Source organism: Camelina sativa, chromosome 12, assembly GCF_000633955.1.
Source record: "Camelina sativa cultivar DH55 chromosome 12, Cs, whole genome shotgun sequence".
NCBI classification, from domain to species: Eukaryota; Viridiplantae; Streptophyta; class Magnoliopsida; order Brassicales; family Brassicaceae; genus Camelina; species Camelina sativa.
The window spans coordinates 17,054,277-17,068,273 of NC_025696.1; the positions used below are offsets into that span (position 1 = coordinate 17,054,277).

The window sequence follows — 13,997 nt, forward strand, 5'->3', positions numbered from 1 at the left end:
CCAAAAATCGATATTTATTTAGTGTTGTGCAATCCTCTGTACAAACAGTTGAGTAAAAGTCATCATCAAGATCAATGGGGATTTGGTATTTATATAACTTCAAAACTTTTTTTCATAGTGTTGCAAAAGTCGAGAATGTACATGAATTTTTAACTTAACCATCTACATAACAGTGATAACGATTATGTTTTAATTTCTAATCATTTATGCCACAGATGCATGACAAGTCATTGTGGTTAAGAGTATTAACTTTCAGGAAACAAAGAAACAACTCAACAAAAATACATGTAACTATTTAATCTGAGCAAATAAGTATTGGTTTGATTTGTAACAAGCTAACTGCAAAAAGCTGACAATATTTGAAATCAAACAAAGCAGGGAAATAAAGCAAACATGTTTAAATCAAAGAAAGAAAGACGAACTTTTGAAATATAGTAATTGACTAAGAGTCTAGGATGATTACTTGCTGACTAGTGGAATTCATACAATTTAACAATGCTAATTCTTAGGCCCTAGATCACAAATCTACACTAATTCACTTCTATGATACTAGTCTCTTCGTTAATCATCTAATCATCAATGACTTTTATTCGCGATCAAATGATCAATAAGCATGAATAACTAGCATAAATAGCCACTAAACAACCATAATCACCAATATTTCCTTTGGCTAGATTCGTAAAACTTTTAGTAATTTGGTTTACGAATTTCATTTAAGACATTCCTAGCTAGCTAGTATGAAATTGCCTAAAATCTAAATCAATATGATCAAAGTCAATCTAGCTGAATACATTCTAAACAAGGATAAGATATTCTAACCTTTAACTCCAATAATCAACTCATAATCATCCTAAATCTATCATATCGAAGAAGTCAAGAATCCTAAAAAGATTACTCACTCATGAGGAATGAGTGAATGACCATGATAAGACAAATCATAGAGTTTGATCTTTGCATTATATAAATACAGTAGTAGTTAAAAAGAAAAAAATAGATTTGAGTATGAAAACTCTAAGATTCATAAAAAAATTGTTTGGATCGGAGTAAACCTTAAAGAGGCAAAGATATTTATGCGACTTATCAATTTTGATTTTTTGATGTTACTCACCAGGGTATTGGTATCTAAAGGTGTCACTAACTCTTACATGACTACATTTTTGCTACTAGATTTTTGTCACTAATCGTCGCAAATATTTGCTATAAATTATATGTCTTACATATGGCAAATCTATATCATCTTAAATCTGTAGTGACATATGGCAAATATAAGTGGGATCCCACTAAAAAATGAATCATATAGTACAAGATTTGTGAGTTCGCCCTAAAAAATTCTCTCCCAGGCACATCTCCAAAGGAGCTGCAAGCCTTTGACGAAATGAGCTTTTCCCATCGGCGTTGCTCTTCTGGCGACCCTTAATCCTGAATAGTGGTTGGTAACTAGGCGAGATCTCTCAGGGTACCTTCCTCCGGTGAGTTTCTGTTCCGGGGAGTTTTTCCCTGAGATGACTTTCTCCCCTTTGTTGATTTTGACCTCCTCTCTTCCTCTTCTGATGTGTTCGGTTTCTTTCCTCAGTCTGAGGCCTCCTGCAGCCCCGCCACCGGAGCCTCCATCTCCGCCGACCCCATCAGAACCACCGGACCCACCAGACCCTCCTTCTCAGTTTTGCTTGCTCTCCGACAAATCTCTCTCTCAGCCGTCGTCGCTAGCCTCATTTCCGTCTAAACCTTTCCCCTGGTTGCTCTGGCGACTCTCCACACCGTCGCTCTTCCTCTGCACACCGTCGCTCTTCCTCTCCTCACCGCCGCTTCTTCTCTCTTCATCGCTACTTTCTCAGATTTTCGTTCTGAAACCTTTGATAGTGCTTGTGTCGTATCCTCATCTTCCATCCTTTGTGTTAACGGCCAGTGGCTCTCTTGGCGTTGCCTTACGATGGCTTACTGCCGTCTGCAGTTCATGTTGTCAGCTCCGAAGTGAGCTCGTCTCATCAAGGTTTGCTTCTGATTTCTTGCTCCTTTGCCTTCCATTTACTAAACTTAGTTGGCTTTCTAAATCTGAGATAGAAAAAGACTTAACTAGTTGTGTTGAATGGGATGGTGAGCCCTGTGACCTTTGTTGGAAAGTAGTCATTGAGTTTAGTTTGCTCTTGGACTGCAATTTGACTCTCTTGGATCACCTTAATGATGACTCCGTTTTACCTTGTATTGAGGTCTCTATTAGATTTGTTCTAATATTGTTTGTTACTAAAGGCTTTGTCCCGACCTTTAGCATCGGTATCTTTGTTTATGTCGATGTAATTTGGGAAGATCAGTCTCTGTTTAGAGCTATGCTTCCTCATCTTGGCACCAACTGCCTCTTTCTCTTCTCAAATGTCCCTCTTGTGAGTGGTTTGGATGATCAAGCTACACCGGTTTTGCAAGGATCTTCCTCCCGGTTGTTAGCTTCCTCTGCCTTCGTTGTGGAGCTTGTAACCCTTCGGGTTGCACTGGATACATTCTCTCATGGAGTCGTTGGGATTGTTATGTTTCGATCTCACGTATCTTCCTTTGTAAAATTGTATCTTGCATTTATCCATGGTTTCTTTTCTTTTGGAGTTATTGTAGGCACTTCTTGCTTTGTTTCCTTGTATTTCCCTTCTATTTGGGTTGTAATTCGTTCTCTTTTGAGTGAGTTTGAGACTTAATTTCAATGAAGATTATTAGTTTGACCAAAAAAAAAAAACGTGGGATCCCACTTATATTATACGCAAATTACACAAACAAAAACACATGTTTTTTTTTTTTTTTTGAGGATAGTCAGTCATCCTTAAAGTCGAATCACATAAAATTTTGCATGGGTTAACTAAAAGAGTAGAAAAACATATTAATATGAATGATTCTGCCCAGGATCGAACTGGAGACCTTTTGCGTGTAAGGCAAACGTGATAACCACTACACCACAGAATCGCTATATTAATTGTGACATCATTATAATATCTGACGCTATACGTTTACCGTCTTCATTCTAGTATAAAGTTTAGAACTAACTAACTACACATATTTGATAATTCCTTACATTTTATATTACTGGTCGATTCCTTAAATATAGTATTTGTTTTGGAATCTCATCAAATCTTGTAGTGTAGGAGACTCAAACCTTCTCCCATGCATGTACGTGTAAGTAGGTCTCTTCCTACGTCCTAGAACCTTTTTCAATTCCCTTCTAAATTTCAGAGATATAGATGACATCAAGAAAAGTTACAAAGCTTCTAGCCATAAAATTTGGTTGTTCTAGAATATACTATGATAAATGATATTTCTGTTTGTTAAAAAGTAATGAAATATTCAACATATTCTTACGTCATTATATATTATTTTATAGTAAATTAATTACTTGTAATTACATTCAAAAGTGACGAAATACAAATGACATATCACTATACTGCATGAGACGCATTCATCCTTTGAAGTTTGGAGCATGCAAATTTAGTTAACCACGAAACACTATAATTTACATTTGAAAATGCTTTCTAAAACAAGACAAGACAACTAAATATATTTCATTAAGAACGGAATGAACGGAATGCAAGGATTTATACGTCTTCGGTCTTCCACGCGTACCGAAAATCAGATAAAGAGAGAAATTCACTTACTTCTCAAACGAAAGCTCACTGCCCTTGATAAAAAGACTATTCTCACAAACCACTCTCAGGAATCATTTTCTCACATTCTGGTTCTCAAATTTTCATGAGCTTTATAAACTATCTCTCTCTCTCTCTCTCTCTCTCTCTCTCTCTCTCTCTCTCTCTCTCTCTCTCTCTTATTACTTATCAACTCCACTTCCCAAGCACCTGTCCTTGGAAATGTTTTTTTCAAAATTCTGAAAAATCTGTATACGTAACTCTACTTTGAAAAAAAAAACTAAATATATTCCATTTCTCCCCTTAGTGCAGCAGATGCATGTCTGTCATTCCTTTTGTTGCTTAAAGAATGATTGTCTAGAGTTTTCATATATATTAAAAAGTGAAAATGCACCAGATTGACACAAATATGAAAAAATATTGCTCGATTGACACCTTCTTTTAGGGAAAAACTAGAATAACACAATATTGTGTTTAAATTACCAAAAGCCCAATCAAAATAAAATAGGAAAGTGATAAAAAAAAATCGATTCTCTTAAAACTTTAGGAACCCGACAATGGTTTATTTTTTTAAATTAACCAAACCTTTGTTTCTTCTGCCGGCAAAGAAAAAATTTACAGTCCAAAAATAAAATTTGATATGTCGTCATCTCCGCCGGCGATTTGGCACTGTAATCACCGGTGTTTTCTGCTCCAGCCAGATACAGACGCTGGAAACTAAACCTTTGTTTCTTCCGCCGGCGAAGAGAGATTTTACAGTCCCAAAAAAATTCGATCTGTCGTCATCTCTGCCGGCGATTTAGCACTGTAATCGCCGGTGTTCTCTGCTCCAGCCAGATACAGACGCCGGCGGTGAGTTGGATCGTTTATTCCGGTGGCGAACTAAGAACCGTAGTGGCTTCGGTGGTGGCTGAAAAATCTGCGGCGGTGAGTTTTTAATTGGATTATTAGAATAATTAACAGAATTGTTACTTGCAATTATCGATTAACCCTGTTTTTGTTTTTGTTTTGGATCTTGATCTTCAATAGCTTTGGTGGATCCTCAAAAGCATTGGTGGGAAAGATTAGGCTTCTTGTTTTGGGTCTTGTGGGAAAGATTAAAATCTGAAGCTGTTGGGGAAGTAGGAAAGTTAGACGATCCTACTTCTGATTGTTGAACCGGTGCAGCTATTGGTGATTGAAAAATAATAGGTTTTTTCCCTTGGCTTTTTGTTAAAATTTGTTCTACACTTTCTTCTGATTCAGTGCTAGCTTGGCCAGTTCTGTACTCAGAGAAAGATGAATGTGGGTAGAATGAACTAAATTTTAATGATGGTGGATCTCTGAAAGAACCAAAGTTTAATAATATTTTTCCATCATATTATTCTGTTATAATTGTAATAGTTCTTTGTTCAAAGTTTCTTGGTGGTTGAGTAATATTAATTTTCTATTGATCAGGAATTGTAATTTCTGTCCAATTTAATTGTTTAGGTGTGTATGTAGAGGTTGGTGTGTCTTTACCATGTGCAGCCAATATTGTTGTTTCGCCTTTATCATCTTGCAATAAACATCGTGGGTTGAACTCAGATGTAGATTGCTTAAAGTAAATACGATACAACAACAAATAGCCATGTCTTTCTTGCTGAAATTTAATTTCAGGCAAGTGTACGTTTAAAACTAAAGTATTAAATATTGTAGGGTCATGTAAGCTTACTTGAAAATTTGGTGCACAATTAAAATATATAGCTCCGTTACATAAGTTTGACTGTACTGCTCCTAATAAGGAGTCTTCAAATTTTAAAAGTGTTTTATCTCTTAATAACATGAGTATTGGAGAATCAATCCCTGTTCTAGATAAAGGTTTAATTGCTATTTGTTTCCACCGCTAGAGAGCATGATTGTCAAAGTACGTGCAGAATAAACTTGTGTATTAACTTCAATGATTTACATCAGTATATATACATAATCCAAGTGGGCTTAACAACATAATCTAGCCCTTAAGCCTATATCGTATATAATATGAAGGTTTTTCTCAACTTTTACTAAGGAGATGACATTTGGCTTACTATTTTCTAAATCCTGTATTTTTTTGTTTGGACCTAATAACTATAGTTTAGACCTAATTAACTACAAACCCATAAAATAAAATAAAAATAAAAAACCATCAACATTTCCTTGCTCCCTTCTTTAATGAGAAACATATGCAGCCTCCAAGAATCTAGAACCACCTTATATCAGTGTGTGGTTGGTTCCATCTCCGAACTAAACCAACATTAAATTAACTTTATAGGTTTCAATTTTTGGATTTAATTTCTGTGTTTGGATTCTTATATAATTTTCACAGGCACAAGTGAAATCAAATTTAAGTAAGATGGTGGGATGGTATTATTTAAGTAAATTAGTTTCACTTTTTAAAAAATTGTTTATATAAAATTTAAATTTTTGAGCTTAGTTTCTGGAAAATTACGTAAGATTGTGAAATGTTTTAATCTAATTCTATAATTATTTTGTTCGTTTATCACTTATTATTTCAAACGCCATGGTATTTTTGAATTATATAAAATTTATAAGTTTTCATATTAGGAATTTCAGGATAAATTATGAACATAATCAGTTATGTTTTGATTTGAAATAATACCATCATTTTATGCATTGCCTTATATCTACCCACTATTTTCCTCAATTTTTTTTTTTTATATTACTTCTCATTCTTAACTTATTATTTTGAAGCACTTGCGAATTTATGATCAATAATATTTGATCTCAATCCCTTCTCTCTCTTAAAGGCTCAAACATTCTATAAAGTTTGGTTTTCTAAAAACAACCTATTAACATAAAAACACATCCTCTTTCAGATTATTGTGAAAACTAAAACATTTACTTTCTATTATATCCTCTATTCAATTTCCAACGAACAACAAAACACTGGTAACAATAGTATCGTTGTTCGGATCAATCGTTTTTGGGAAGTTCCTAACTTTAGAAGAAATATTATCTTACTAAGTCTTGAATAATTTTCCCAAAAATGTAAATTATTTTTACTATTGTTCGTATTTTGATGATTTATGCAATCATTTTAAAACATTTATAAAAGAAAATAAATAATTGTATGTGTATTTGATTTTAAAAGAATTTTAGGGGGGTATATTGAAACTATGATTTTGCAGGATTTTATGAGATTTAAAAAAATTGGAATTTTGATAAATTTTAGGGAAATTCATATGATTTATGGTAAAATTCTTTCAAATCCCACCTAAAAACATGAGATTTGAATTTCTGTATTTTTAACTAAACAAATCCTCCCAAATCCTTCAGAATCCCTAAAATTTATTAAAATCCAAATCCACAAATTGTTTTGAATAACAGTGGATTTTAAAGTAGATTTTTAAATCATCAGTTCAATAACAGTGGATTTTAATGGACTTTTTAAAATTCATGATTGAATAACATAAGATTTGTAAATTTTACACAAATCACTTAAAATGTCAAGTTGAATACATCCCCTTAATATATCATGATGATGGGCGTCAGATTCTTAGAGTAAGAGTTGAAAGAAACCTTACTATATTATATTATTTAATAATAAAGTAAAGTTTTCTTTAGGCAAGCTACAAAAGATTGTCATTTGATGCTCTCTTCTTTCACAAGTGTCATTTTGTTTCTTTAAATTTTTAGTGTAACAAATTTTTCAATTGAATTTACATAATAAATTTTTCTCTTAACAAATAATTTGATGATTAAATAGTTTAAGGATATATGGAGGGCGATTGAGAAAATGAATGAGACTATTTCTGACATGGGCAAAACCCTCAACAGTCGAATAGATGCTTTGGAGAGCAAATTTGAAACATTTGTTGAAAAAAAATGAATGTGTTAGAAGAGAAGATGAGTGAGAGAATTAAAGCAGTGGAGAAAGAAAGAAAAGAGCCAAAAGACGCTGATGTACCAAATGATGCCACTTCGCACACCATTGAAGATGATGAGGGAACAAGTAAAGCACTAGTAAGTTACATTTTCTCTTATCATGTTGCTGTCAGAAGTGTCCCTAAGTATTTTCCTTGTAAAAAAGTACCATCCACAACAACCACTTTCCTCAAGAATGGAAATCCTTGTATGCTTGCACCAAATGCTAGAAAACAGTACTTAAACCTTTGAGTGTCATCAACTTCAAGCTGTGTAAAAGTTTCATGATTTGCCCTTTTTATCATATACAAATATGTAGGCAGCTGCTCATAACCACTCTCTGGACTACCCCTGACCAACTCGCAAGCATGCCTTAGCGTTCGATATGCCTTCCAATAATCCATCTATCAAGAACAATATTATTTTAAATTGTTGTGAAAATAAATAAACGGTATAATGCTAAATAGTACTGGAAGGAATAATTTTACCTTGATATGAAAACGTTTATTCAACGCTTCAGCAGCATGCATTGGCAGTACCTTGGGACCAACTCCACCAACAAAATCTTTGTACAACTCTCCTAGAATATGATGATCTGCTTGTCGGGCACGCATAGAGCGCTCTGTTACTGAACATGTATGTGCTGAAATAAACACACGCACCTCAAACTTTGGAAAGTGTCTTAATGTTGCAGCTCTTACCCTCCACTTGCATCCTTTAACCCAACACTTGACAATCAATAGTGTTGGTCTCGATTTGTAAACATAAAAATCAAACCTTTGAACCAAGGTTAGTATCTTCAACCGTGTTTTTAGGTGCTCTTTTGTATCATACATTTGCCCAACAGCCAAATTCACAGAAGACAAGTCTACCTTTGAGACATCAACTGGTTCTTTATTTTCTTCAGTAAAAAAAAATGAACTCCTTTTCTTCATTGGCAATTTATGATCCTCTTCTTCTGCTGGAATTCCATACAGGGTAAAATTCTCATCATCAGAATCTGTTCCGTTAGAATCATCACAATAATCAAATCTACTATCATCTTCAACGATCTCTTCCTGTTTTGCTTCGTTGGCCAAATCAACATACTTTTCCCCAACAAAATCGTTTTCATCTCTTCCTCGTTTCTTACCTTTGTGATTCGAATCAGTCCGTATTTTCTTCTTCACTTCAACACAAAGTCGACATGTATCCCTTTTCAATTGTCCCAGAAAAGTGTGCAACTGACGAGAATTATCAATAATAACTAGTGGTGTATCAGCGGGTAAATCCTGCAATAGCCTCTTCGAGATCTTGGAACTCAACACAACATCAAATACCTTGTTATCCAGCCTGTAATCCTCACATACCATTCCAATGCAATCATCAAAACTGCTTTGATCATTACATTCTAGAATTCGTGAACCCCTTTCATTATCGACAACAAACAACCATTTGTTGTTGTCAAAGATCAAATGCACTCTAAAACGTGAAGGAAGCGATGAAAAAAAAAACCTAAAAGGAAAATAATAGAGAAGTCGATTATGAACCCCAAAAGGAAAGAAAGCATGATTAAATCCACATTGGAGAAGAGGAAGAAGGAATCTATGGAAAAATAAGATGAATCCAAAAGAGAAAAAAATTGGAGTCGATATTGGGGGAGGCACGAGACAAACACGAAAAAATAAGGTAAACCCTAGATTCTCGCCATATATGGCAACTACTTAAAAAGTCTGTCGCTTAACCGTAAAGAAAATATGTCGCAAAACACACTAATAAATCTGTCATTACCCTGAAAAAAAATATGTTATTACAGGTAACAAATCTGCCGTCACTATATTAACAAAAAAACAAATCGGTTATGATTGTATTCATATATAATAAATCGGTTATCAAGCAGCAGATTTTATAGTAGAAAAACTAAAACTGTCATAACATAAAAAAAAATCTTACGTATAGTGTGAATGTAGGTCAATATAGCAATTTTAAAAAGACTTTAGAAAATCTGTTATCAAACAACAGATTTTTTCTTCAATCCAAAAATCAGTCATAACTTAAAAAATATCTGTCACCACTAGATGTCAAACTAGTAATTATTTTTTCGTTTATAAATCTGTCGCAACGTGACAGATTTTTGAAGGAAAATAAAAACTGTTACAACAATCATAAAAAATCTGCCACAAAATTCCTAAAAATTTGACTAAAATAATGAAAATCTGTCATGACTTTATAAATAATTCTGTCGCGTTAAAAAGATCTGTTGTTCAAAAAAAATCTATCGTTACACACTTCAAATAAATCTGCCGTAAAAAATAAATCTGCCATCAAACTGTTCAAATTAATCTGCCATCCAAAATAAGTCTGCAAAAAAAAGCTGCCATCGACAAAAAATCTGCCACTTATAAATTACTTGCCATTACTTGTTTGGCAGACTTTTATATATAAAAAAAAAAAACAAAATTGCTGGAATTTTTAACCAAATGTAATACTCCTAACAAAGCAAAAAATGGTATTTTAGGTATGAAAATAACCCAACTAACCCTAAAATTTTATGAACTAATCTAGTAATTAACTGGTCAATTTGGGTCAAACTAGTAATTTTCCCTATTAAAAATAATTAATACTTATATCTACGTTATTCTTTTACACTAAACAATATACAACAGCGATGAACCAATAAAAATTTAATTATTTATAATATGTCTTAAGTTTACAATTTATTAATAGCCACGAATAAAACATAAAGAAAATCTTTGCTGAATATGATAAATAATAACTAATAATCAAACTTTTTAAGAACAGATGAGTTAAAATACTAAGAAATCTAATGTCTCTTCATTCTAATTAAAGCTAGCTACACCAAGCCTTACACACACAAAAAACACAATAAGGAGCGCATATCAAGGTGTCATAGAAATAAAAATAACTTTATCAAAATGCAAACGCCAATAGCCAAACCAACGCAACCCTATATAGATGAGTTTTTTTCCACACGGTTCATGCGTTTATCTTGAGGTTAGCGAGTTGCCGGATATTGACAGGAAAAATATCGGAGGTGTCGCCAGAGAGGAGACGCCGGGCAATGATGATGTTAGCAGCTTCCGAAGGATGGTAAGGATCCCAAAAAACGTATTTGGAACGGTCCATACACACTTTTGAAGTCGGGCCACATGGAATCAGCCCACCTACTTTCCCAACTAACGAACAACACGGAATCTTCTCACTCTCAAAACCTACAATATTGATATATCAGAATCTGAAAATAAGTATCATATATATATTTTTTTTTTGAAAAATAAAGGACTAACTGAACGGGGCTTATGTTTCAATGACAAACCGAAAGAAAAAAAAAAAAACATTGCTAAAGCATATAAAATGGTTAAGTTGCGTACCATAAGATGAGTAATTTTGGAGAATATCATAAACAATGCGAAAAACATCAGCGTAGACGAATCTTGAACCGTGTAGACTCCTGTTTAAATCCTCAACGAGGGTTTTAAGCTTGAGATTATACATTTGTGCCATTTCATTAGGTTCAACTGAACATTCATTTCCAGCCGTTGGATCAGATGACTCTCTCGAGAACGGTATGCAACCAACTGGACCAATATTAATCACCGCGATTTTCCTCGCACCCAACTGGTACAGTCTCTGCCAAAACCATATACAGTAGTAAAATAAATTAGTTTGTCAAACCGGTTTGGTTTAAATCCGGTTTATTTGAAATTAGAGAAGAAATTAGTTACGGTGAGTTGTAATCGGAATCTTGAGATCATTGTATCAACGAAGACTTCTGGAGATACGACTTTACGTTGAACGCTTGATACGACGGGAGTGAAATAATTGTTGATTAGATCATTAGAACCGGTCGTAACCGAGAAAATTGCAGACCGGACTAATTTAGCCGCATCGAATTCACCAATCCAAAAAATTATGTCTTGTCTCGTGGTTGCAAAATTGTCTAGTTGTGCATCCACATTTACACGTTCCCCCTATGATTAAAATTTTATAACAATGAATAACAAAATATGTGAAAAATAAGAAAGAAAATTAACAATATGCTTACAAATAACTTCCCGGTGGAATTGAGGATTCCACTTCCGCCGGAAGCATAATTGACACCGTTGAGAATGAGGGATCCTCTTGTTGTTGGTGCTAAGTACGGTGGAGTTAATTCATCTGACCCCAATGCTTGATCTGCGGTTTACCCAAAATATCCGGTTATCTAGCTATCCGTAAAAGACACTAACCAAAATTTGGTTTAAAAACAAACCGGTCAAAAAATGCAAGAACATTGTTACATGTTGGAAGTCAACTCAGTTTGAATAATGTTTTCACAATAAATACAATCTTTATTATTACGGCTTGACGCTTGACCATTGCATTGCATGGAAACTTGTGTATATAGTATTATAGTTATTATAGAAAATTTTACATAAGAAAATTACTCATTAATAGAAAATTGTACTGTCATTTTACAGAATTTTCTTTATTTCACAAAAACTGTCACTTTACAATTCCAATATATTTTTTACAATAAATTTTCTAATTTACCCTTTATCCTAAAGCTCACTTTCATTGAATTTAAACTATTAGTCACTTATTAAAAAGGGGCAAACATGTATAATTTATATTTTCTTAATTTGTGTGCATTGTGTCAAAATGACACTCTTAATGAAACGGAGAGAGTAACAAATTACTTACATACGATATCAACGATTGTTCTTCCATTGGTGAATCTCCCAGTAGGCGATCCAAAATCGATCCCATTAGGATCATAATTAGCTTTAGACAATGTGGCTAAGTAGTTGTTGTTTCCGGCGTCTACCAACGAATCTCCGAAGACAAAATTCGCCGGAATGTTCTTACTACCGGCAAGACACAGTATCTCGGTGAAGAACAAGAACAATAATGCTATAACTTGGCAAAGAGAAACAAGAAACGACATTACTGATTTTTTGTCAGTTTTAAAATAGGTATCTCGAGACAAAATATCAACAAGAAAACAGGATTCTTTTTTGTGAAGAACCAAAGACGAGTACTATTTTGAAGAAGAGGGGTGCGTATCAGAATAAAAGATAAAGAAGGCAAGGTTTATATAAGGGTTTTTGTTTTGTTGTTTGTTCCACAAATGGAGTCCTTCATTGGGAATAGCACAGAACCACTGTTAGTTTGATTGAGAACTTTTATAACTAAAAAGACATTGGAAATAAACAATAAAGTTTTTAGTGTGTATATAACTTTAACCTTTTTATATAGAGTCTGAAATAGTTGGCACGTTTAGTATTAATGGCCTATACGGCTATACCTACAAAGCTACATGCATGAGCGTGTACGTAGGATCAAATAATTATAATGAATAATGTTATCATCCAAATTCAGATTAATCTATACGAAAACTTTTGTATTTGTCAAAAATGTCCGATGCAATTTGGACTCAGAGCGAATGGAGAGACATTTGAGAAAAAGTCACCTAAAATTATTTTAACCATGCTAACAAAATTTTAGGGGGATATGAATATAATAAAAAGTTTCCCGGGACAATGAAACTATTGTTGTTCATGAAATGAAAAATAAAACGAATCACTCTATATATGAATTAACTGTATATAGATAATAGATTCATACTCTACATGGTTTTGTCTCCAAGATCTTTTTTTTTTTTGATAAAATAATTTGTTTCTTAATTTATATTGTGACGAGATAAATCGTAACTGATAAACCCAATAATTATTATGTATTTTTTTTGTTAACTCTCATTTTTTTGTTAAATTTAAATATACACAAAACCCATACTGATAATAATGAGACGAACGTGGGAATATTTTGATTTTGCAGCAATAGCGAAGTTAATATTGTACTTTGCAACTGCGGTGGTAACTTCCACCAAACTCTGGGTGTACAGCAAAGAAAACAAAAATGAATAAAAGCTTCGCAAAATTTATTATTGTGTCTGGATAATACAATCTGTATGTAGTATAAAATATGTCACTAGGAGTATTGAATAGAGTTTAAGGAAAAAAAGAAATAAAAATTCGAAGCAAGTGGTTGTTTTTGAATTATGTAGACAACTTCTTGTTTAGATACGCCTATTAATTGTACCACATAGAGTAGAGAGAACGTGTCATTGGATAACTAAAGCTGCTCCAATGGAACTCTAAGGTTCAATTGTAGAGGTAAATTATAAAAACTCTAAGATTCCTATCCTAAATATCAGTACTGTATTATGCTGTGATATTGTGTGATTAAAAATAAATCTTGAGTGATATAGTTAGTGAACGATAAGCTTGTCAAAAACAAAAACAAAAGATTGTTAGTGAACGAAATGTAATAAAACATTTGGCGGAACGACTCGTATAGAAAAACAAATGTTTTGTTTTGGTGCATTTAATTTGCATAACCTTTTCCAAGTTTCCAACATTTGGCGGAACATCTAGTATGTCCTATTTGTTTTCGACCAAAAGTTTTCTTGTGTTTTAAGGATGAAGTTTTTGAATTAGTTTAACGTAGCACATTGTG

General features: G+C 33.4%; 1 protein-coding gene and 1 non-coding gene across 2 annotated transcripts; both read right to left on the bottom strand.

Annotated features, from left to right (window-relative positions):
* TRNAV-UAC lies at positions 2,871-2,943 on the bottom strand. The gene has a single exon. It is a non-coding gene; the product is annotated as a tRNA-Val (tRNA).
* Positions 10,476-12,649, bottom strand: LOC104732000 (GDSL esterase/lipase At4g16230-like). The gene is made up of 5 exons (XM_010451531.2): positions 12,183-12,649; positions 11,545-11,675; positions 11,225-11,470; positions 10,871-11,129; positions 10,476-10,711 (listed from the first exon to the last, which is right to left on the bottom strand). Exons 1-5 carry the CDS (start codon positions 12,424-12,426, stop codon positions 10,476-10,478), a joined length of 1,116 nt encoding a protein of 371 aa, XP_010449833.1. The 5' UTR covers positions 12,427-12,649.

Excerpts from the sequence above, each read along its gene's own strand:
- LOC104732000 (XM_010451531.2), bottom strand. The coding sequence starts at position 12,426 with ATGTCGTTTCTTGTTTCTCTTTGCCAAGTTATAGCATTATTGTTCTTG. Across the intron at positions 11,471-11,544 it reads ATTCCACCGGGAAGTTATTT|GGGGAACGTGTAAATGTGGA; the intron begins GTAAGCATATTG and ends TTTTAATCATAG. Across the intron at positions 11,130-11,224 it reads GATTCCGATTACAACTCACC|AGACTGTACCAGTTGGGTGC; the intron begins GTAACTAATTTC and ends TGGTTTTGGCAG.